We start from the raw sequence: 25204 nt of genomic DNA on the forward strand, positions 1-25204 counted from the left end.
GACATAAAATCTACATTGGGGATCAAACTTTTAAAAACGGTTATGATATTTTGCCTTCCACTCTCTGAAACTCTTGATTTTCTGAACTGCGATAAAATAAAACCAAAAAGCCTATCGACATCTTGACCCAAATGGAACCAATGATACATTCTTAGCAAGAAGAAACAATCCTCCAAAGACAAACTGCATCACGCAAGAACACCACTTAACAAGCAAATAGCCATTATACATAAAAACCCAAATAAACTTTGAAATTGCTGATGTTCACTTGTGCTGCAACCACTGGCCCATATTTTCCTCTTTCCATTTGAACTCCCTCGTAACCTTTTTTGCCTCATTTTACATTCAACTTATACCCTCTTTGAAACACAGCCAGTACTTTATTTCTTTATAGTACTTCCTACTGGTACTTGCTCCTTTTGATAAAGAATTTGAAGAGCTTAGTCAATGAAATTATAATGAATAATGACAACAAGATTATGTCTATTAAGCTTGTGAAAAAGTATGTAATTTTGACGGATGTAATTAAATTTAAGTATGTTACATTAAAACACTGATTTTTAAAATATATTTTATAATCACTATTACTTCTATTAAAATGGCACTTTGTTTAAAAATGCATTATTTCCTTTATCTTCTACCACAGCAAGAGGAGCTGTTTATTGTACTGCAACTTTCTTCATTAAAAATCTCCCATTTTTGATTGTGTTGATATGAACAAGGGAGACTCGGTGACACAAAAAATCCTGTATTTTATGTTATCTGTTTGGTTGCTTTCTGACAGGAACAACTTCACAGAAAGCAATGTCTGTTCTTTGAAATTTGTGATGGCGCATGTCCAGCTCACACAGAAATATATAGTGAATGTCTGCTAATATACAGTGAATGTCTGCTAAGTTCTGAACGAGTATGTAGGAAAATTATGTTCAGAAGTTTATAATCTCATCACAAGAACAGTGGAAGATACAGAAACGAACCTGTTGGCAAGCTTCATAAACTGAGCTCCATTAAGTTGGACACTGTAGAACCTTAAAATAAAGTGTGTGAATTGCCTTTAATAGACATGAATCTTTGTATTTTTCCTGAATATTATCCTTTAAAAGAGACAGAATACAATATAATAAAATAATCAGATTTAGGAAGACATATGAATTGGAGAATTTTATCTGAACAATTATGAAAACTAAATGTAGGATGCAAGAGTGGAGCTGAAGGAATTATCAGTTTTTGCTATCAGTTGTGGTTATAATGAGTAATTCTATAGACTCCTCCAAAGTTGGGCAAAAATTACTCTAATATTAGACCTACTGTTTATTATTCATGTGCTTTGAGAAACCCTCTTTTCAGATTTCTCTGATTTTTGAGCTATGAAAACAGCAGCACAAATCTGGAAGGAATTGGTTTCTGTCATCTCCTAGGTTACTTTTACATTAGGACATTTTCATAAATAATTGTATTGACCCTTTTATAAAACTCTGGTACTAGAATCAGAATTAGACACACTTTCTACCTACGAAGCCTTTACAATTAGCAAATTTTGAAATTACAAGTGCTAAAATAAATAAAAAAAAAGGTTATAATCTCCAAAAATCTTATAGTTGATACTTTAAAACTTGCATATATGTACACTAATCCTGACGTAATATATTTAAGGTTCAACACTTTTTCATTGCTTCATTTTCATGCCCCTGTAAGATGAACCAACGAAGTGCCCAACTTTTGTTTCTACAGTATAAAACATCAAAGACCTCGACAGAGTTAAGGACTAATCTCAGCTCAGAGAAGCTTCTGTACTTCCTAAACTGGACTATCAAGATTCCACTTTCATAGTTTCATTATGCTGAAATTCTCATCTTCAAAGAGCGAAATAGGAAATGGTGGGTAGCTCTGGGTTTTAAGAGCTCTGAAGGACAGGAAAATCTGCATAAGACAAGCAGATACCTGGGGAACTGCGAAGCTTGCATCTCCTCTGGGCAACAGGAACCAAAAGCAGCAGTTAAGTCTGACAAATTCTTAAATGTATTTTTTTTAAAGCTCACAGAAGTAAACCAGCTTAGTGCTTAGCCAGATTAGTGCTTCAATGCTTGCTTAATCATTTACTATGCATAACATTTGTGAATGCTGCAGTGCTAAACTGGCTAAGCTCTAAAGACAGTTTACATAATCAAGCGTTAAACTTCAAGTAGATAAGCAAGGTCATTGCTGCCCCTAGTGCCAAGAAGAGCTCCCAAGTACTGTAAGATTTCTGGCCTCATTAGAATGTTTTCAAAGTTCTTTCTAGGACTCTCTTGATAATTATAAAAGCCCGTTTCTGTATTGAAATGTGCATGAACTTTGCAAGAGAAAAGCAGTTGTTCTCATTTCCTGAAAAATCTTTAAGACGTGTTAAGAAAGAAAAAACAACAACAACCACCATAACAAAACCCTCCTTACAAAAAGTGTTAACACTAAGATCTGAACTCTTGTAAACTTCCATTGCATGGAATAAACACTCGTTGGTTTAACACACAGCATGTCAATAATTAGCCTAAGATTGTTCTGTCTGTCCTCAAGAAATATTTAGTGCAAAGAACAGAACACTGCAGTCCATCTCATACAACATTATCTCTTTATGATAGAAAATCTGCCCCTTCTGACAAAATACTAATTTGCTGGGTCTTGTGAAATCTCTGTGGCGTTTTCTGATACCTTTTGCAACATGTCATTTTAAGATACAAAAAACGTATTCTCAGAAAAAGCACACAGCAAGCTACCCTTGTCCTCAAAGGTCACAGAACAGGTGAACAAATACTTAGCTTACAATAACGGGCACTTCAGATTGCGTCAATCACACGATGCCAATTGGGCTTTTTCCCATTAGTATCTTTTTTATTGTCATCATATCTGTGCCTTTATCCTTTGCCATTGGAAAACACAAAGGATAGAATAAAATCAACCATCCCTTAGTTAACTTTGACAACATAAAGTGTCCATGAAATCCACGTGAACAATACGTCTTCAAGAAACACAGTTATCACAAGATATAAAACAGACCTTTCTCATTTAAGTGCTTATCAACATGGATTACAGTTTCTTATATCCGAAAGCTACAAGTGATCACAGTTTCACCTCCTCTAAACCCCCATCACTGAATTTCCCTGAGTTTCCCTTATTAAGACAATTAATTTGCAATAGCTACATTTTATCTTCCAGAAGTATTTCTAGTCTTGTGCTGAAACATGAAGACATGCAGAATTTATTTTGTAGTTTGCTCCAGGAGAAGGAGGGATGCAGGGAAAAGGTTCTGATTGAAGACAAATTGATCACTATGTAGGAGCTTTGCAAAATTCTCAAAGCACCCTTTGGAGCACCTAGAGGCATGTTTCATCTGTTTCAGACACCACAAATCCTATCTCTTCTTTGTTAAATCCACAGAAACTTTTCTACAACTTGATTTTGGTTTGATAATCACATTTTGAGTGAGGCTCCTGACAACAGAAAGTGACAAACAGTATTAGCTAAGGAGAAAATCTTCCTTCCCCATAATTTAAGTACCTCAGGATCTTTCTTCCAAAGCATGTTTCTTATTGCTTCAATATTTATATGTCACCTCTACTTAAAACAGACATGTCCTCAAAAGTAGTATGATACCAGGTGGTATCATACAAAGTCACTGGCAACTTTTGGCACTTGGATCAAATACTTGACTGGTAGCAAATTTTTAGGATATTTCATTAACAAATGGAAATAGTAAAGCTATTAATATCAGGCATGAAACCTTACAGAATGGCGAGTAACATTTGACTTTAATACTTTCACTGTAATAGCTGGAGAGTCACATGTGTTCCTTGAACAGCCACGAACACATTCAGCTGTCTAAAGCCAGCAGTGGTGGTGCTCTGTTGAATGAGAAGGAGTTCAGTTCTGGGCCCCTCAGTTCAGGAAAGAGATTGAAGTGCTGGAGCAGGTCCAGAGAAGAGCAACAAGACTGGTGAAGGGACTTGAACACAAGCCTTACGGGGAGAGGCTGAGGGAGCTGGGCTTGTTTAGTCTGGAGAAGAGGAGGCTTAGAGCTGAGCTCAGCACTCTCTAGAACTACCTGAAGGGCAGTTGTAGCCCAGTGGGGACTGGTCTCTTCTCCCAGGCAGTCAGCAATAGGACAAGGGGCCATGGGCTTCAACTCTGCCAGGGGAAATTTAGGCTGGAGATTAGAAAGCAATTCTTTGCAGACAGAGTGGTCAGGCATTAGAATGGCTGCCCAGGGAGGTGCTGGACTCACCATCCCTGGAGGTTTTTAAACTGAGATTGGCCATGGCACTTAGTGCCATGATCTAGTCAATGGACTGGAGTTGAACCAAGGGTTGGACTTGATGATCTCTGAGGTCTTCTCCAACCCAGTCAATTCTGTGATTCTGTGTGATTCTGTGAATTTTGTTCCATGAAAACCTGCTCCTCACTGGTTCCAGCTGTGGTTGTGTGACAAATTTCCTTCTTCTCTAGGTTCACATATGCTCAGGGGAAGACATTAGCTTCAGGAAGATAAAAGCATTTGAAGCTGATTTTACCCACTTGAGCATGAGAAATCCACAGGCTGGAGACTGAGGCAATGGACACCAAAGACAGAATGATTGGAATTTCACAGATATCTTCTGAAATTGAGCGGCAGTAGGACACTTGCTGAGAAAGATCGATTCTGCAGCTTTCAGGTTGAAAGAGAAAACTGAGAAAGGTTTGACCGTTTCCGTCAGGTTAGGGCTAAGAGAGACATGCTGGCTGTTATTTACTTCTTTCCTTTGAAAGATTCATAAAGAAGTTTAAGAGGATAATTATAGGAGAACAAAATAGCACCGGGAATAACATCAAGAGGAATATGGAGCTTTGCTTCTTCTGTAAAAAAAATAGAGCATCAGCAGGAATCCAGCGGGCACTGGGGGGGTCTGTCTGGGCAAGCATTGCTTAGGCAAGCAGGTTACAATTGTCCTGTGGTCATTACAAAATCTATGGAAGTTAATGCTGAGATTAACAGGGATGTTTACAGCTCTCACAACTATTGCTGTTGTCTCTCCAATCTGCCACGTCAAATAAATGTCACTGTATTGTTCATTATCTATCTATAACTTACTATTCATGAATACAAAGGTTCGAAAACTTTTTTGTTTGTTTTCTTTTATGGTGAAGCTTCAGTCTAAAAATAAAGTAGTTATTTCATGAACTCTGGTTTGGAGAAAACCTGAAGGCATCTAGTATGAGAAAAAGCCCAAAGGCATGAAGTTTCACCAGGAGAGCAGCAGTTCTGAGGTTTGGGTAAAGCTTCTGGAGGCGAGCTCAAGTATAACTATTTCATCTCAAAAAACACCCCAAAAAACAACAACAGCACACCAATACTGAGTATTTCATATATTTGAATTAAAGTGAAAGATCTTTAATTATACCTTTTGGAATATGAGAACTATTCATCATAGTGTAAAACTTTTTTTTTTAATGCTTAATAGATAAAAGATATTAGCATTTTAATTATCTGTCAGGTGAGAGGCAGGACATGGGGATAAAGATTACTTCGTTATATAAGTATTTCAAAAGTTATTACTTTGCGTCTATCAGGAAAGACCCAAATTACATTCACAATACTGGTGTCCTTATTGACTCATGCTGAGCAGACTAATGGGCATTTCCAGGCTTTCTTAGCCCAGAAAAAATGCCACTTTTAGCCACATCCTGACTCAGGGCACAAAGGACGTATCCCTTCCGCTTTTAACAGCCATGTTACCCTGGCTTTGTAACTTGGTCAAGAATGTGTGTGGCAAATATACACTCGAGTATAGAATTAAAGGGGCTGAGTCTGTTCCTAGAGCTTCTGTTTTCATTTGACAGTTTTTCCATGCATCTTACTGCATGTTTAAAAAGTACTCCTATTCATAACAGAAAAGGAATGTGAAAAGCATCTTTTAAAATTCTGATAAAAAGGAAAAAATGTATCAAAGTTGCAAAAAACGTTTCAAAGTACAGTTTTCACACAATAACACATAACATGTAAAGCACATTCAATTTGAAAATTTTCCAAAAATAAGAAAAAAATTCAAAAAGCTGTTGGCTAACCTTTATGTCTATGAGATCCATCCATGTTGGAGAACTCAATGTGATTTTCATCAGCCCAATACAGTCTGTGGTTGACATAATCTATCGTCAGAGCCATAGGTCTGGATATCTGTGTTTCTATGACAACTGTTTGACTGGAGCCATCCATACCAACACGGCCAATGTGAGGATACTCACAGCAATCAATCCAGTACAAGTATCTATAAAACAAAATACAATGATTGCTTCATTTGGAGATGCAAAAATAATAACAATAAATAATTCATGTGTTTAGTTGATCTCAAGAATAAATCAGTAATTATCCTTTAAAGTTTACATCTTTCAGACGGCTTTTCGGATTCGTCCAGACCTGTCTGTAAATGAGAGGGAAATGTAAAGAGGTTGAACAGCAGAGTCTTCATGTTGTGATTTTATCTAATTCGTTATAGATTAGTAAAAAATGCATTTAAATTGCTTAGGTTGGATCCCTTAGAATTTGAAATACCAGCCAGGTTGGACTTCATGAACCTCACAGCCTACAAAAACGCCATCTCTACTAAACTTATGGCAAATACTATGCTACATTAAAATAGTTTGACATAAAGGGCTTAAAAATGGCTAAAGCAATGAGAAAGACTGTTAGAAAGCTGAGTAGCAATTTTCTCCTCCATATGCTATTTTGCCAAAATACAGAGCATGTTTTATTTTTGTTTGTTTTATTTTGTTTTGTTTTTAAAAAAAGAAAGAAAAAGAAGTGCCATCACTTAGAACCTCAGGACACATCTTTCCAGCTGGGTAACTGATATCTCTCTACAGGCTTTGGACTGGCTCTCAAAAACCCAGATGCAGTTCATATTCTTAATAGCCACCTTGTGTAGTATTTGTGTGCAAGAGAAAATGGTGGCCCTAAAACCAGCTACAGGTATCCGAAAAACACAGGTGCGATACATTGGCACAGAGCCTGCTCGAAAGAAGTAGTAGAGAAAGGGAAGTTTCTGCATTGATTCCAACAGAAAACTTTCTCTTTGGAAACATATCATTACTATTGTATGGCATCAACATTATAATTGATTTAGCATTTCTCATTTGTGAGAAAAAAAACTATGATGAATACAACTTCAAACAATAAGTCTGAATTTGAATTGCAAAACACAGGTTTTCTTTCAAGCAGCTTTTCATATTAAAACAAACATTAAAATAAATGAATGAGAAAATAAATACATTAAAAAAAAAGAAAATTAAAGTTACAAACTAAGTCTCCTTAAATAAACTCCTTAACTGAATGTATCCTAGTAAGTAATAAGTCCAGTTATTAGAATGGTGTGAAAATAAAAGCCTTAATTGTATAGATATAAAAGGCAAAAGCTATCTTCAAATTATGCAGGATTAAATTTTTTCTCTGTTTGATGAACATGCAAAAACTATCAGAAAAAAAGGCTTCAAATATGTGGCAACTGAATGGCCCAACCTATTTTCAAAACTGGTAAACACAGAAAAGCGCTAACAGCACAGTTCACTTCAGTGAATAAATGAAGCAAAATGTAAGAATTATCTTTCATATAAATATGAACTTTTTGCTATTTTGCAACATACTTCTTTAAGAAAAATAGGGATATTTCTTCAAATATCTGCTTTTCTCCTACTAGAATAACATTTATGGAGTAGTAAATATAACAAAACATGGTTTAGTACCTTCATTCATCTTTCTATTATACCAATTTGACATGTAACGATGATATAATAAGCATTGGTAATGCATTTTAGACTACTGATATCCACTGTAGCTGAAAGTCAGATAATAAAAAACTAATTAGTGCTTCCTATCTTTTATTCATAGAAAATATTTAAATATAAAATTAGAATTAAAAATGAATTACTGCAAAATGGTTGCTTCATACCCAGCTTGAGGATCTACGGAGAGATCTCTAGGAAACTTCACTCTTTTGCTCACGAGGACCGTAGGGTATAAGCCACTGAGTTTAGACACCTCGATAACTCGCTTTTCCGTATCAGACCAATAGAGATTCTTCCCAATCCAATCAACAGCCAGCGCATTGGGAACAGCTGTATTATGGACTACCTAGAAAATAAAAAATCACATAAATTATTCATCTAAATACTGGGAAAAGGAACGACAATTCAAGAGTTAACAGTACCAGACTATTAAGAGGGTGTATGTATGACACAATGACATATAACACGTGAAAAATAGGCATTCCCTGTTAAACAATGGCACTTCTGAAGTAATGACACTTTTTAGGTGACTAAGATAATGTGACGCTTTCCTTATAGTAAGGGAGAATGGAAAATGCCCTGATATAGTAAATACCAAATTTCCAACTTCCCTGTATTATGCACTGCCTTTAAGAATTTTTCATCGTAAGATTCTAATATTCTGTTTGTCTTACTTAAAAAAGAGGAGACTCTTTCCCCTTTCCTACTCTGTTTATTTTCCACAGGATGGAGATGAGGCCCTCTCCTCATAGTGTGCCCTCAAACACGTCTGCTGATTAGCTCACCAGCTCTCTCTCCAGTCTACATCAGCATATATTTCATTTTAATATTGCAGCGGTGCCATGTGTCATCATGAGAGAGAGACCATAAGGGCACCCAACTCAGGCAAACAGAAAAAGATTACTTAGTTGGAAAGCAAACACCGGGCTCTTATTTCCAATATTCATGTGGCAGAAAAAGAGAGGAACTTTCTAAGAACTAGTTAAATTTCAAAAGGACTAAATTATTAAGGAATAAAATAAGAGACATAAGCAATTTACTGACCTACTAGAAAATCTGTGTTCTACTGACAGGGACATGTTATACTCAAAGTTTTTGATGACTTGAATATTTCTGAGACTTGAACAAACGTCTCTAGAAATACATGATTACAAATTCATCATGATTGTAGGACTCAATCTTGCTTCACTGGGAGTACTTCATGTTAAGTGTTCAGTGACATTTGAATATTCCCAGTCATCAGAGTCCAACTTCTTCTAGGTTTATAAATTCTATTCCTGATAAGGTCTATTCTGACCTATTCTATTCCTGATTAGGTCCTGATTAGGTCTGTGCAACTGAACTTAAGGAAAAAAAAAAAATCAGATGGAGCAATACTTCAAAATAATCGAGATTTCTAAGTACTAATAATGGGTTTATTACTATAGTGTGCATTCTAATTTATTGCCAACTTCATCACTAAAAGCATGTGCACTAGAATATAAACTTTACACATAAACCAGATTATGTATAACTGAATGTATTATTTTTTATTTATTTACCATTTGAAGATACTGAAAAGCCTTCAAGATAAGGAATACTGCAAGATAATTTAAACCAATATTATGGTTATGAATATGTAAAAGTACTCTTCCAGGTTATTACCTTATTTATCACCTCATAAAATCTTTTTAAAATTAAATCCAGGCATGCACCATTTTTTTTAAACACTAATAAAATACTTTATTTTCTAATATCTTAGCACTACCAGCTTCACTGTTTTATAAATGTGTAACAGCAGCAACAGTTGCACTGTAACATGGGACATTTCATGCAGAAATGGATAGCCTGCAAACTTTATATAATGGTTTAGCTACACATCAGCCCAAATAATTAGGCTCTTTTCTGATTACTTGTCCTTTGGAGGGTCACTTTAAGCTTATTCCAGTCACTGAGATCATCAATGTGACATTTAAAGGACACAATCCAGCTCACTACAGCATTTTCCTATAACAAATTTCATTTGAATTTACAATACTATACATAAAACTCTGTGCTAATGTTTGAACACCTTCATGTGAAAAAGTTGCATTGTATAAATATCTCTTCCAAGATCAGATGCAAAAGAAAAATGAGATGCCATCAGATTTCTCCAATCAAGAAAGCTAGAGCTGGCATGCTAGAAAGATGCTACGTCCTATATCAGAAATCCTGGGTAATATATCAAACAATATCATTTACACTATGAGTATATTAATCTATAGTAAATAATAAAACAAGAAGTATGAAGCAAATAAAAGAAGAAATGCATACTTCAAGGGAAAAGGGTGTCAACCATAAAAACTCATAATAAAAACTTACACAGGTTTACTGGGAAACTAATTATTTTTAACATCAATTATTAAATGCGTAAGGTATTAAAATCTAAGTCAAGGAGACAAAGTTACCATTTGGCACTGGATAAAAGATTACAGAGAGACAACTACAATATATCATTCTTGACAATCTCTTGCACACATTTTCAGCTTTCAAAGGCCAAATCTGGGCCAAGTTTTTAAGTGAAAAATATTACAAAAATCTAATGAGTTTATTTTCACAATTTTTATTTTGAATTTGACATATTATTTGAGTAAAATCTCAATCAAGATGACACTTATTCTTTAATTTGCACAATATTAATGAAGAAAAGAAGAAATACCCACCATGCCCCCAACCTAATTTCCTTCTAATGTTTGTTCAAATTCCTGAAATTTTACTTAAAAACTGGAATAACTATTACATTCCCAGAAAGCAATAGGATTTTTTTCTGTACTCTCCTGCCTGGCACACATAAGAGAATAAGCAAAGAAGAATTCTTTACTGCTTATCAAAAATTCTGGAAAAACGTTCAGGTAAGTCAACAAATGTCCTTAATAGTGGATTTGTGAACTTATTCCACTAAAGAGGCAAAACAGAACGTGCAGAAATGGGAGTGAACTTTTACCCTGGATTATTCACAGCAAAGACACTGAGTTATTTTCATTATCGGTGTAGTGGAGGTGCGACAAAAAACAAACTGAAGACCACAGAACACTGTATATGAAGAAAGAGTATACCAGTCTATTTACACAACTTACACAGAATTATACCTCATTTTTCCTTTGGCCTCCTGTACACCATACTCAGCTGCCAATTCAGTCAACTGGCAATTAAGTCAAAAGGAATACAGCTCATAAATATAGTCCTCTTAGTTCCTACCTCTATGTCAAATAAGATCGAAATGCAATTACATTTTACTAGGACTTGCTACATCTTTCTGTGTTACTATTCTTATAGCAAAATCTGGGTTAAATCCATGAAGGAGCATTTCCCAAGACACTCAAAAATGTAATTCCGGTAGTGACACCATTCATCCCACTTACCTTGATGTCACTTCCATTTAAACACATTCTGTTTATGCGACTACCATTTGGTCTGCTGGAATCAATCCAATAGATGAACTCTTCCCTATAGTCAAAGTCTATTGCAATCACATTGTTCAGCCCCTAAAAATGGAAGAAAAAAGTTTGTTTATTCAAGTGTTTGAACACAAACCATTTGATAGCATTCAGAATGCTAAATACATTGCATATAATATTCAAGATGTTTTATTTTACCAACTGCATATATTTGCACTATTTCTCTCATTTTTCCATACACTACTTGTAAGCAATCAGAATAAGATAAAAATTGTAACAGAAATAAACCTGGTAAAAAAGAACTATCTCACTTCAAAAATGCAGGTGACATATAAAACTAAATGATGCTTCTGCTTTTTTCATTCCTATTACTACAATGAACTTTAACAGTAAGTATTATAACTCTTGCTCAATCCTCTTGCTCAATTCCTCTGCTAATTACTACCTTTGGCATCACTTTAATATTCATTTTATAACAGTAAACTTGGAAATAGCATAAAATTTATTCTCTTTATTTAATGAAATAATTTCATTATTAATATGACTTAAGCAGGAATCCAAAACTGTGATGTTCAAAAAAGCATTAATTTTAATTCCTGAATAAGAAGGTTTTCAATTCTCAGATATTATAGGTACTGTGTGGATATGTATGTGTATACACACATAGGTAGTATAAACATTAAGTGTGAAAGTGAAGAGATGTAGTAGGCATCTGGAAGTCTCCTATGTCTCCAATTACTAAGCCAATACATTGTAAGAAGGAGCACTGATCAAATTCGACATACTCCTATAGGCTGGAAAGAACAGTCATATAATAATGGCTTTTCATCCCAAATGGCAGATAAGAGAGGGATTCCATTCAGATGATGGCTTTTATTTCCTTATCTGAGAACAGGAAAGCCTTGTCCCATAATCTGCTGAACATTCTGCCACGTAGCAAAATAACAATTATTCTTAATATATTAATACAAAGATGTTGTTATCAATCAAATACGGAGCAGCAGTGGTAAAAGGAATGAATGCAATTTGCACTCCGTGCAAAATCGCAGGATCGGATAATCAGTTCTGTTATCAGCCCAACGACATTCTACTCTCAGGTAGATCAGCAACCTCCCTTGTTAATGTAATTCAGAGTTGTGGAGGGGATGTGCTGGACTAACCAACTCTAAAATACTAAGAGCAACAATATTTAATTGTACAGAAAGTGATACATGGCATTTCTGCCAGCTACTAGAGTATAATACTGTAAATCTATCTTTTAATCAAAATGTAGAAAGCTGCATAAACCATCATTAAAGAAAGCCTTAAACAATCCAGTGTTGGAGGGCCACTCTTATTTTCAAAAATCCCATATCCATGCACACAGGTTTTTAACAAAACCAGCTGCAGTTCTCACAGTCATAACTGTGCCGCAAAACATTTTTCCTGTCTCTTTTTTCTACTAGTAGTGTAAACGCATCTGCAGATAAATCCCCACCCCAAATTCTTAACAAAGGAGACAAGTGCATGAATATAAAAGACTACGACAAATTTATAATGTTCTAGAAATCAAGGTCAGTAATTTGTATAAAAATTAGCCATACACCGACATATTCTATAACACTGTATGTTTTTTAAGTATCCAGACTAATAAATAGAATTGACTCACTGTAAGTTTTTGGCTTCAAGTGTTTTATTTTGGGTCAGTTTAGTTCCAATATTTATCAGAAGATCAACAGGTAAAATTATTTCTGTTCTTTTCCACTATGGTTTCTGTAATCTACATGTCCCTTTTAGGTCCCCCTAGCATAATTCTTTGTCACTTCTCATGTAATCTGCTTTTAGAAGGAACAGGGTCGCTTTCAGATGGCATCAGCTGCATTAGTCTCCCATGGTTTTGGTTGCTGCTGTTACACATAGCACATGGTGTCCTAGGCCATCAATTGCTGTCCCTTGGTGCCCCAATTAAAAGAATGCAGGTAAACCCCACAAATAATGAGGAGGAAGGTTCTGTTCTCTCTGTCTGCTCTGTCTATGGAAACCCTAAGGATTTTGATGAGTAGGAGTGAACGAAATGATAGGCAAAGAACATACATGAGACACAATTTGAAGAGTTGCACTGTATGCAAAAAAAACCAATCAACCAAAACCAAAAAAACCCAAACAAACCAAACAACAAAAATAGAGACAAAAGAGCTGGCATGTAACAACTCAGAGAACACCGAACGAGCTCCTACTTTCAGCTCCTTTACTCTGAGTTTATGTGAACAGGTGTTAGAATGGCAAAGCACAGATCAAATACACAGAGAAGGGTGGTTTTGCTCCTTTGCCAGAGCAGCTCTGGTATTTGCCTTCATTTGGTAGATGTGTAAGGAAGAGTCGATCCATCATAACACGATGAGGAGAAAAAGGTGTCCTTATGAGGAAGACAGCCCACCTCTTCTGCTGGTATAGCTCCCTCTTCTGCTTTCAAATCTGGATGCTTTTAAAAATGCCATATTTATAGGATCAAAGGCCAGTAGGTTCAGTAACAGGGATATTTAGTAGCCTAGTTGATTAATGTGATATGGAAAACACAGATTCTCTTCAACGGCTGGAGCTACACAGTCTGTAAAGCACTGAAGTCCATTAAATTCAAGACTGACGAAGCTCTGAGCCAATCTGTCCTCACCAACCATAAAGAAAATTAACTGTTGCTCCCCTCTTTTAACAGGCTGCTATTACTAAATATACCAGCAAAAGAGGAGAGAGGCAGTGAGATGTAAACAAGAGGCAGTCAGAAGGATTTCAGAAGAAATAACAGACTTGAATGCAATGCTTGCTATGCTTAAATAAAATCAATGTTTAATGCAAGATGGTTAATTTTGTAATTACTGTTGTGAAGACCTGAACACCTCTCGCGTGACATTAAGATGCACAGAGTACTGACACAAGAAGTCAGAAAAAGCCTAATGCTATTGACTGGCATAACAGATTTTTCTCGTCTTTCTAATTAGTACTCAAGGTAAAAGATGTTTTTATTAAAACATATTTTGAAAGTCTAATCTATGGTAAGTAACTACACTTAGGTGAAGCATAGAAGCAGAGCAGAAACTGCTACAATTATAGCTCTGTACTTACTGGGTGACTTTCTACTTTTGTAGTTTTTCAAATAAAGTGTTATTCCTTCAAAATAATTTGCAGTAATTACGTAAAAAGTTAGATTTAACTGAAGATATTTGTTCATGTATTTTAATACCATAAATCTTGAACTTCTGTGTCTACATCAATAAAAATATATTTGGGTTATGACAGTAAGTAGCTCAAATAATACATGGCCAAATACTTTTTGGGGTTCTTTTTGCAAACTGAAATATACATGTTGTTCAAGACATATTGTGATGGAAGAAGATCACAAATGTATTTTTTTAGTACATCAGAATGACTGACAAAACAACTGCCTGAGCTTTAGTCATGTCAAACTCAGATAAATTAGGCAATTTTAGATATTCTAAAAACTGTGGAGGTACTGCAGTTGTTCTGCGGTGCATACAATGCCAATTGTAGGATGATGTGTCTGTCAGCTGCACACTTTAGAAAAGAATAAAAGTATTGAGTTAAACTTAGAGCACGGTACTATGATTATACCTGTTTCAACAAAGTGTAGTTGGATCCATCAGTGCTAATTTTTCTTATTTCATGATGATCAGCCAGAATTAAGAAAGGTTCCTCATCTAAACCCCGGGAGAAAGAATATATTAGACTAGCTTTTACGTTAATTTATGGAAAATCAGGAATACAATGCTGAAATACAGATGGCTTGAAAAATAAATGTTACATGCTCTGATCAATGTTATGGATGAAAGAAATATTTAAGACATTCAAATGTTCCAAGAAAGATCAATGATGCAGTATAAAAATGAACAAAACAATTAATTAGTATATCTTTCAATGTAATTTAATTTTTTGCCTTTGTAATATGGGAACCATACTGTATTTTATGCTAATTTATTGTCAGAGATTAAATTTGAAATATGACTTGTTTTAATTTCAACATCCACTTTCAAATTACTAAGACTATTATTTGTCACAGTTGCAAATCCAGCTTGCTTTGACCATTGCTTTTTGAGATTTCAATCCTCTGAAAATTACAGATAAAGAAACAGCTATTCGGACAAAGCTTGATTCTCTAATTCTGAACTGAAGCCACATTTGGCTTTTTTACCCTTGGCTTTCCAGTTTATCAAAAAATGTTCCTTCAGATAATCATTCATGCCACAACTTACTTTGTAAGATCTCTGATGCTGATATACATAATAGTAAAAAAAAAAAAATAAATTATATATAATATATATTTAAAGTTGTCTTTATTTTAGCTCTATTAAGAGGGACTTTAGCTAAAATAAATAAAAAACCTCGCTAATATTTAAAAATGTATTTAAGATTTGTATCTACTGCTCATATGCTCTGGAATGTAATGTGTTGTCCAACCTACTCTTGTACTGAATACCTTGTACCACCTTGCTTGCATTTTATGTTCAACTCTAAGACGTTCTCCAGTTCTGAAATGACCTGAGCATCATCCTCAGCACCGGCTGTCCGTGGTTTGTGGAGAATGGTTGTGATGCTGGGCTCTGTTGTAAAGAGTTCAAGGCAAATTTTGCAAGAAATCAAGCATCAGGTGTGTTGGCACCTCCTCACAGCACAACCATCCTCGCCACAGCACAAACAGCTTTGTCATGATCACTTTTGAAGTTTGATATACAACAACTCCAACTGTTGAGGTTTGATATATGACAAGTCCAATAAAGTGCACTGTGATGTGCTCCAGCTCCCCTCCTCGTTTGAGTGATCTATGGCTTCTAAATAGATGAGTAGCTTGCAAGGCGTGAGGCAGGAGTAAAGCAAAATCCAGACTGTATTTTCTGCCCTCTCCTGTGCTTCCCCAGGGAAGCCCCTGAGACAGGAACATGAGGCAGACAGAGTTTCCAGGTTTCTCGTCATTTAGAAAGAAAATAGAAGTTCATTGATATTTAAAAAACAAAACACAAAGGACTTTGTGCAAGACTGGAATAAGGAGTCTGCTCAATATGAAGGTTGAAGGAAATCCAGCAGAATGTAGAAATGTGGGTTTTTAAAATGTTTTTTTAATGTTTTTCCCCCCCGTTGACATTTTACTCTTCCTTTCACTCATCTAGTGAACCCTACTCACTGAAGCACATAAAAATAACATCAGTGCCATGGACGTGGGTGTGAGGAAATAACCAGTGTTCTTATATATCTTGAACTTTACTGTGTATTACATGTAAGACTGCAGGATTTCATATGTTATAGGAATAATGGATTTTGCAATTTCTATTATTTTTTTCCTGTTCTTCTTTTTCATACCAGGGAGCTTGACGTATATTCTAATTATCTAATGTTGAAGACATAAACCAGCAGAAGTCTTTTAAACACTTATCATAAACATACTATTATCATATGACTCAGAAGTAAAATTAAGTGATGTATTTTAACTTTTCTAATACTTTTTCTAATAAAGTTACTAATTCAAACTTCCATAATCCACTGTGACTCTTCACTGAAAATTATTTGAGCATAATACATGCTAAAAATAGAACTTGTTATTACATTCAGACATTGAATCACATTCTTATTGTTCATTAAAGTAGTGTGCTTCGAAATAACTCAGTTTACCTTTCATAAAGGGTAACACAGACCTTGAGGATAAGGTAATACACAAATTATTTTGGATACAGCAATGAATTAAAAAAAAAAGCGATACCTGAAAGGGATTTGCAGCCATGTAGGTTATCAGGCTGTATTTCATACCCATCCGCACACAAGCATTTGTAAGTCCCGTATGTATTGATGCATTGCTGGCTACAGGGAAATCCCGATGAACACTCATCAATATCTACGCAGGTTTTGCCATCATCCTTCAGCCGAAATCCAGGCCAGCATTTGCACTGGGAAACAAATACAAATAGATTCATTTTGAATTACTGATTGATTCTGCTTGTTTTCTTAAGGACTTTCTTCTGAATATGATAGCATTATAACTTTTTTCATGTAGCCTCGGTTTTTCAAGTAACATCTTTCTTACATTGCTTTTTATCCTGCTTACAGGCAGACATACCTATATTTCTTTTCAGCTATTGCTGGTGTGATCCTAAGTACCAATCCTTCCAAAATAACCCTGCAAAATGAGTAATTATTCTTTCTTCTTTAAATGAAGAAAAAGTAAAATAACATCTGACAAATGTGGAAAGGATTCTTTCATGAAAATAATGATGGATGAACCCTCTGCAGTTCTTTCTTTTCAAGTATACACGTGCTTTTTGGTAAAGATATACAAGTTTTAATAATTTTTCTTGAAGTACTGATAACATCTAGCATTCTGTGTAACAGGTACAGTAGTATGAATGAGAATCTTGAAGGTGATTTTTATGAGGTCTGCTGATCACCATGGCAAAGCTTGTCACATGCAACGTGAGTGATGGAAAATACAAATGGGTAGAGAGGTTTGGAAACAGGGGCATATTTTCAACCACAGAAAACTTTGTGTCATATTCCTCCCTGTATCCTCTACATAATTCTCCGCAGAGACCCATGATGTTTTCTCTCCGATGATGCTACTTCAACAAGGTTTTTGCTGTACCTAACCAAGCCTTCAGCTCTGTAGTCTATGGCCTCCTGACATGGCTTCAGAGGTTTGAACACCTTCAGAGCTAACTCATGTTGGACAAATGTTATTTACTTCTCAGCAGGTCAACATTCTATTAAAAAGATGAAATGATTAGGGGTGAAGTCAGGGTTACTTCAGAGTTACAACTGTGAAAAAATCTCTTGTCTACTCTCGGCTTCCACTTACAGCTTAGTGCAGTCAGTGGCCAGAGTTTACCTACCACCCACAAGTATTCCTCTGCACGCCTCCAGACCAAAGAGCAGATGTAGGCGATTCAGAAAACACCATCACATGCAGACAACTAATGATTTTATTCTGCGACTTAGGCGATTATACTTTGTTTATACATTTCTGTGTCTTCGGCTTAGAAAAAATATGGAGACAACTATTCACTCCTATGTCTTTTTCTTTTTCACATCTGGTTTTCAGTGCTCTGTACACATCAGTATGATTTGCTGTATTTAAAACATTGTACGTTCTTTTCCATAGGTATAAAATATGTATTTTACTTTTTTTTTTTTAATACAATTGGCAATTATTTGCTTACTGGAAAAAAAAATCTGAATGTCCTTACTATGACAGGTAAGCTGTTTCATTACAATGAAGTACAGCACGAGTTCTATTATAACCACACAGTAGTTAATAATTAAGAATTTGCATTACATTACACCACATTTTGTAATTATTCACCTTGTATCCAACAGGAAGATCCTGACAATCTTGAGAACAGCCACTAACTTTCTTACTGAGGCATTCATTAATGTGGCAGCTTTTCTCATCAGATCCGTCACTACAATCTTCTTTGTTATCACAAACAGCAGTCTGAGGAACACACTTGCCATTTTTGCACATGAAAAAAGAGCTGTTACATGACTGCTCTGAAAAACAGAAAAAGAGAACACAACTTTGTGTAGTCTGTTAGTACTGGGAATGGATTTTCTCATGGACCGGCTGCAATGCGTGCATGGGAGATGAAACAATTGAGTATTCATTTTTTATTGATAGTTTAATTATACCTTTTATATTTCAGTCTCTTTAAAGGTTTATTCCTCTCCTGGAAAATGTATGAATACTTCAACTTACTCCTTCCCACACATTTGTTTTCATTTAATTGAGAATCTTCTACCTTATCTCTACACAAAATACAGTTCTATAGTTTGCAAAACTTGCAAATTGTGGCTTCTCTCCCCTGTGGCCGCTTGGGTGTTTAGTAACGTGACTGACTGAATTCTGACACATTCCTTGTCTGAGGACACGCATACATGTCTTTTTTTTTTCCTGTTGGGAAAAACTTGATTATGTCAGCCCAGCTACTTTCAGGTTCTTCATATCAGAATCAGAGCATTTATTGTTAAAGGAAGATCGTTGCCTTACCTCAAAGCAAATGAGTGATTTCCATCAAGATTGGTATAAAGGACTGGGCTACTGTACAATAAAGTGGTAAGATCTAGACAGAAGAACTGGTCTTTCAAAAAGCCACAGAATAGCACATGATATCCACACCATGACTCATTTTCCACTCAAAGATGAGCCAGGGCTCAGCTAAGTTATGCCATTAGAAAATACCAATATCAACAAATCACATTTGGTCAGTAATTTGCTAATAAAAACAGACCATTTTTTAATATACAAAGAACAACCTAACATCCACTTTTGTATGATCTACTTCAGTGTGATGAGTATATTGAACATTTATGCATTCATGAATTAGCAGCCATCTTATGCCAGAGGAACTGATAGCTTGAATTTTGTCAGCTGAGGTTTTGGATGCTGAGAACTGACAGACATTCTCCTTGCAGACATAAGGAATATCACCATGAAAGCACTGGAGATTTAAGCTATGAGGTTTTACATCTGCTAGTCTACAATTCTAATCCATTGCCTTCCAAAAGGAAAGGCCACATGTTACCAAAAAAATTAAACACAAACCTGAACTTTTGCATTTTATGTTTATAGGTGCTTCATCAGAATGGTCTGGGCAGTCAAAATCACCATCACATTGCCACTGGGAATTTAACAGGCATCTTCCATCAGCACAAGTGAACTCTCCAGGACGACAGTGACGATACCCTAGAGACACAGCAACCAATAACTTCATACTTAGCTTCATAATTCAAACATAAAATTTTCCATATGCAAGGCAATGTAAGTAAAATAAAAAATAAAGTATTATTATAATCAAAAATAAAATATTTTTTAAAAGATATAAAAAAAGATAAAAGTAAAGTTTGCAGTCAAATAAGAAATCTCACGTTTGAAATCTTGATGAATTAGGCCATTAATTTTAACATCCTGACAACACCTTGAAAAGTCTGGTTTGGAATTTGATTCCTACTCTCTAGGAGCAGTTCCCTTTCTCAGAAAAGAATGTAACCCTTTCCTAAAATTATGCTATAACAACTTTACCATACTAGTTACACATTAAGGTGTGTATTTGATTACAAGCTAACAGAAAATTGCATTGCAGCTGTGCAACACACAAATGTTGCTGTAGATTTCAGTTTACTCAGTAGAAATTAAATAGAGCCAGTGCCCAAAAGGCAGGTCCATACTACAATTAGATCAGGAATTTGTGCATCCTCTGCTTCTGTTGGGAGTTTCTTCCTTCTGTCTCTTTTAAACTCTGTTAAACCATCACTATTTATCTGTCAGTATTTTAAGGGACCATGCATGTATATATCAATATTTTGCAGGTGTGACTGACCCATTGCATTGCTGCTATTGATACTGAATGTGTAGTTCACCGGTTTCCAATTGGTTATCTGTCATTAATAAATCAATAACTTGCTTTGATCCTGTCTTGGTTTAAACCACTTGAACTAAGCAGTTTTTCCCTACAACAGCTTATTGTAACAAACTGCCCCTTTCAAAACTCCATACCATTTACATAACCCAAAAGCAAATGGAAGGTGTGTTTGTTCCCATCTTTCTTCAAGGATCTAGAAGTCTATGCTGGTGAGCGGTGTGACGAGGGAGGAGCAGTAGAATGAAGTGGCTGGTAAGGAGAACCCAACACCCTCAGTAGATGCACTTCAGAATTTTGTTTCACACGAGCATTCCTCTGCTCTTGTGGACTTCACGCCCGCTACTGGCTGAAGTGTATCATAGAATCATTTTGGTTGGAAGAGACCCTTAAGATCATGGAGTCCAACCATAACCTAACTCTAGCACTAAACCATGTCCCTAAGAACCTCGTCTAAATGCCTGTTCAACCCCTCCAGGGATGGTGACTCCACCACTGCCCTGGGCAACCTGTTCCAATGCCTGACAACCTTTTCTGTCAGGAATTTTTCCTAATAGCTAATATAAACCTCTCCTGGCACAACTTGAGGCCATTTCCTCTCATCCTACTGCTTGTTTCTTGGGAAAATACATATGTAAAAAACTAGAAATCATAGACTGTGCATCTTAAATTCTATTACATGTTGTAAGCAATCAACTTTAAGTCACTACTATAGCAAATAATTTGTCATTGTAGCTCCAGTTCCAAGTTAATACCAAGTTGTATTCATTAATGCATTATTTAAAAGTTAACATTACAACTATGCTAAAAATTGAAGGGCTTTCTTTTTCAATAGTGACTGAAAGTAAGTGCCTTAGAGTTAACAGTCTGAAATTTTTCGGTTTACTCTACTTTTGTTATACTTGCCACATTCCAGAGATTCATCTGATCCATCTCCACAGTCATCATCATGGTCACACACAAACTGTTTGGGAATGCAGACTTTGTTATGGCACATGAAAGCATTCTCATCACAAGTGTTATTAGGAGCTAAGGAAAATACAGCACATAAAAATAAATGAAATTGAGAACAGTGGGATTCAATGGAAATAACCATAGATTTTGAGTCATACAAAGATCACCACAAAATTCAATAGCAGAAAAAGCTACTCATCACGACAAAGATAGCTAAAAAAGTAAGGATAGCTAAAATCTCAGGTAATCCAGGACAGAAAGGCCTCAGAAGCTGACACTGTCTACAACCAGCTGAAGGTCTGCCTCTGAGGACAAGAACATTTGCGAAGTACAGGTGTGCTTACTATGTCACTATGCCTTGAAGAAAGGTTCTTTAAAATCCATAAATACTCAATATATATAACTCAGTCTAGAAATGCTAAGTGATAGAACATGCATTCAGTGGAGAGAATAGATTTCAATATTTTTAACATATAACATTATTATATATAATAATAGTATAAAATAAACCCCCTAATGAAACTACTATTGAACTCCCAACACTTTTAAAAGAAATGTATCTCAGAAGACTGGAAGTAATAGTTCATAGGGAAAGAGATGTCAAGATCTGAACAATTAGCTGGAATAAATCGAAAACAGAAGTATATCTCCCTTGACTTCAGTAAGGCACTTGACACAGTCTCCCACAGCATCTTTACAAGTAAACCGAGGGAGTGCGGTCTGGACGATCGGGTAGTGAGGTGAACTGCAAACTGGCTGAAGGAAAGAAGCCAGAGAGTCGTGGTCAATGGGGCAGAGTCCAGTATCTAGTGGGGTGCCTCAGAGATCAGTACTGGGGCTGGTATTATTCAATATATTCATCAATGATTTGGATGAGGGAATAGAGTGTACTATCAGCAAGTTTGCTGATGACACCAAGCTGGGAGGAGTGGCTGACACACCAGAAGGCTGTGCTGCCATCCAGAGACCTGGACAGGCTGGAGAGTTGGGTAGGGAAAAATCTAATTAAATATAACAAGGGCATCTGGGCAGGAACAACCCCAGGTTCCAGTATAAGTTGGGGAATGACCTATTAGAGAGCAGCGTAGGGGAAAGGGACCTGGGGGTCCTGGTGGACAGCAGGATGACCATGAGACAGCACTGTGCCCTTGTGGCCAGGAAGCCAATGGTACCTGAGGTGGATTACAAGGGGGGTGGTTAGTAGGTCAGAGAGATTCTCCTGCCCCTCTACTCTGCCCTGGTGAGACCACACCTGAAATATTGTGTCCAGTTGTGGCCCCTCAGTTCCAGCAGGACAGGGAACTGCTGGAGAGAGTCCAGCGTAGGGCAACAAAGATGCTGAAGGGAGTGGAGCATCTCCCGTGTGAGGAAAGGCTGAGGGAGCTGGGGCTCTGGAGCTGGAGGAGACCGAGAGGTGACCTCATTAATGTTTACAGATATATAAAGGGTGAGTGTCAGGAGGATGGAGCCAGGCTCTTCTCGGTGACAACCAATGGTAGGACAAGGGGCAACGGGTACAAACTGGAACACAAGAGGTTCCACTTAAATTTGAGAAGAAACTTCTTCACGGTGAGGGTATCAGAACACTGGAACAGGCTGCCCAGGGAGGTTGTGGAGTCTCCTACTCTGCAGACATTCAAATCCCACCTGGACACCTTCCTGTGTAACCTCATCTGGGTGTTCATGTTCTGGCAGGGGGATTGATCTTTTGAGGTCCACTCCAATCCATTCTGTGATTTTTGATACATAACCTCCCTGTCACACAGTAACCTTTTCTTTGGGTAAAGGAATAAACCTACATAGTCAATAACATGCTAATTTTCATCAGTAGATAAGTTGTATAATGTCTGTGATGTGACACAGACACCGATCTTCAGCTGGTGTGCCTCGGTATATATAAACAAAACCTGAAGATGTTAGTCTGGTTAAAACATCTAAGGATCCTGGTATGTGTACTCACATGTCACCTATCCATCTTTACTGATAATCTTGACAGTATAAAGGTAAAATATTACAGCCATAAAAAACATCTGGATACTGCAAAGGGAAAACTTCCAGTAAAAGAAATATTATACATTTTTAACATGTCAGCATACCGCAGCCTGCTGTGGAGAGCTCATCGCTGCCATTCGGACAGTCTCTCTCACCATCACAAAGCCAGTGCCGGGGAACGCAGGCGTGGGAGCCCAAACAACTGAACGTGTCTGCTGCACAGGTCACTGAACCTGAAAAAACAATATGTGAGCCTTGAAGGTGTTCTAACTGATCTCTTCAAGGTAATGGGTAATGACTGGGTAGGTTTTTTTTATATTAAAATAAAGCTGAAAGAAGATTTTGTTCTTCGCAGTATGAAAAACCTGCTGGCTAAGACTGTATTATATACCATACAATTTTTACAATCTACTATTTCTTCTGTTCTGTCAATTTTTTCAGCTTCCTCATTTTCTGCAAGGAAGAAATAAACAGAATAACTTTTCAAACCAATTTGGTCTTTATGTTTGGCTGCGTGTTTGGAGTGACCAAACAAAGGAACTTATCTTGTAAACGACATAATCCTCTCATCACTATATTCTATCTCAGGAAGCTAAAGGTATTCAAAACTTGCATGTGTCAGCCCCATGTAGAAGAGAACAATGTGTACCAAGTACAACAGTAGTGGGAGTAAGAAAATATCTGACAGTTCTAATGCAAGGAACTCACTGTCTATTTGACCATGATTTCTTTTTCAACAGGCTTTTCTCCAGTTAAGAATATTATATGCTAGGATTACTTTTACTCTGTTTGGAAGTAAACTTTGGTGCTATACATCACTTAATGTATTCTCCTAGATAAGTTAAAAAAGCAGACATTGTATTTTCTAGTAATTTAATTAGAAATTAATAAAACAGTATAACAAATTCTTTTTTTTGGTACTATTTATGCAGGAGAAAGACAACTCTGTTCACTTATCCTTATTTGCTATTTTTTGATACTTCCGGGGTTAAACTCATGTTCAATAAACACTCATCTTGTGAGACTGAAAAATCTGAAGTCATCTTGACCTCTCTTATTCTTGCAAATCAAGTCTGCCTCCTGCTCCTAAGGAGAAATACAGCCCTAACTCCCCCCTCTTTTTACCTAGGATGGAATTTTCCCTCTTCAGGCCTACAATTTAATGGGTGGACCTTCTTGTAATAAGAGATCTACAATGTATTGCAAGTCAAGATATCAAAATAAGTAATCCTGAACAATCAATCAATCAATCAATAAGTAAGTAAGTAAATAAATATGCTGTCGCAACACTTTGCAATTTACTGGCCTTTGTTTTCCCCTCTCTTTTTCTACTTTCTGCCCTAAGTTTCCTAATAAGCTTCAGGCCTTGATGTTTCTTAAGATTTGACGTTGCTCTTTAATAGTCCCAGACGAGGTGCTTTTCTTCTCATTTCACACCTTCTCCTAGGGGAGGGAAGCAGAGAGAAATCTTCCCTTTCAAACAGACTTTGCCTCCAACTCCCCAGTCCTCAGCATGACTTGAATACTAGGACAAAATAATTTGTAGATTGATGTCAGCTCGAGGTTGATGTAGTAATTCATTCATAGTTTGCTATATTAGAACAGTATAATTTTGACCCTCATCCATTTCATTGGTTGGCATTTCCACATCTGTGTTGGATTAAG

The 25204-nt window shown here is 36.3% G+C and overlaps 1 protein-coding gene across 1 annotated transcript in view; it reads right to left on the minus strand.

Annotated features, from left to right (window-relative positions):
• Nucleotides 1-25204, minus strand: part of LRP1B (LDL receptor related protein 1B) — a gene marked incomplete at both ends in the record, with an annotated part of 678833 nt that overhangs the window by 99181 nt on the left and 554448 nt on the right. Inside the window, 9 exons of the mRNA XM_080346793.1 lie at nucleotides 6076-6275; nucleotides 7953-8134; nucleotides 11169-11291; nucleotides 14811-14896; nucleotides 16948-17131; nucleotides 18541-18728; nucleotides 19780-19920; nucleotides 21500-21622; nucleotides 23644-23772. Coding sequence (XP_080202919.1) covers nucleotides 6076-6275; nucleotides 7953-8134; nucleotides 11169-11291; nucleotides 14811-14896; nucleotides 16948-17131; nucleotides 18541-18728; nucleotides 19780-19920; nucleotides 21500-21622; nucleotides 23644-23772 — 1356 coding nt within the window. The remainder of the gene's footprint in view (nucleotides 1-6075; nucleotides 6276-7952; nucleotides 8135-11168; nucleotides 11292-14810; nucleotides 14897-16947; nucleotides 17132-18540; nucleotides 18729-19779; nucleotides 19921-21499; nucleotides 21623-23643; nucleotides 23773-25204) is intronic.

Source organism: Nesoenas mayeri (genome assembly GCF_963082525.1).
Source record: "Nesoenas mayeri genome assembly, chromosome: 6".
Classification (NCBI taxonomy): domain Eukaryota; kingdom Metazoa; phylum Chordata; class Aves; order Columbiformes; family Columbidae; genus Nesoenas; species Nesoenas mayeri.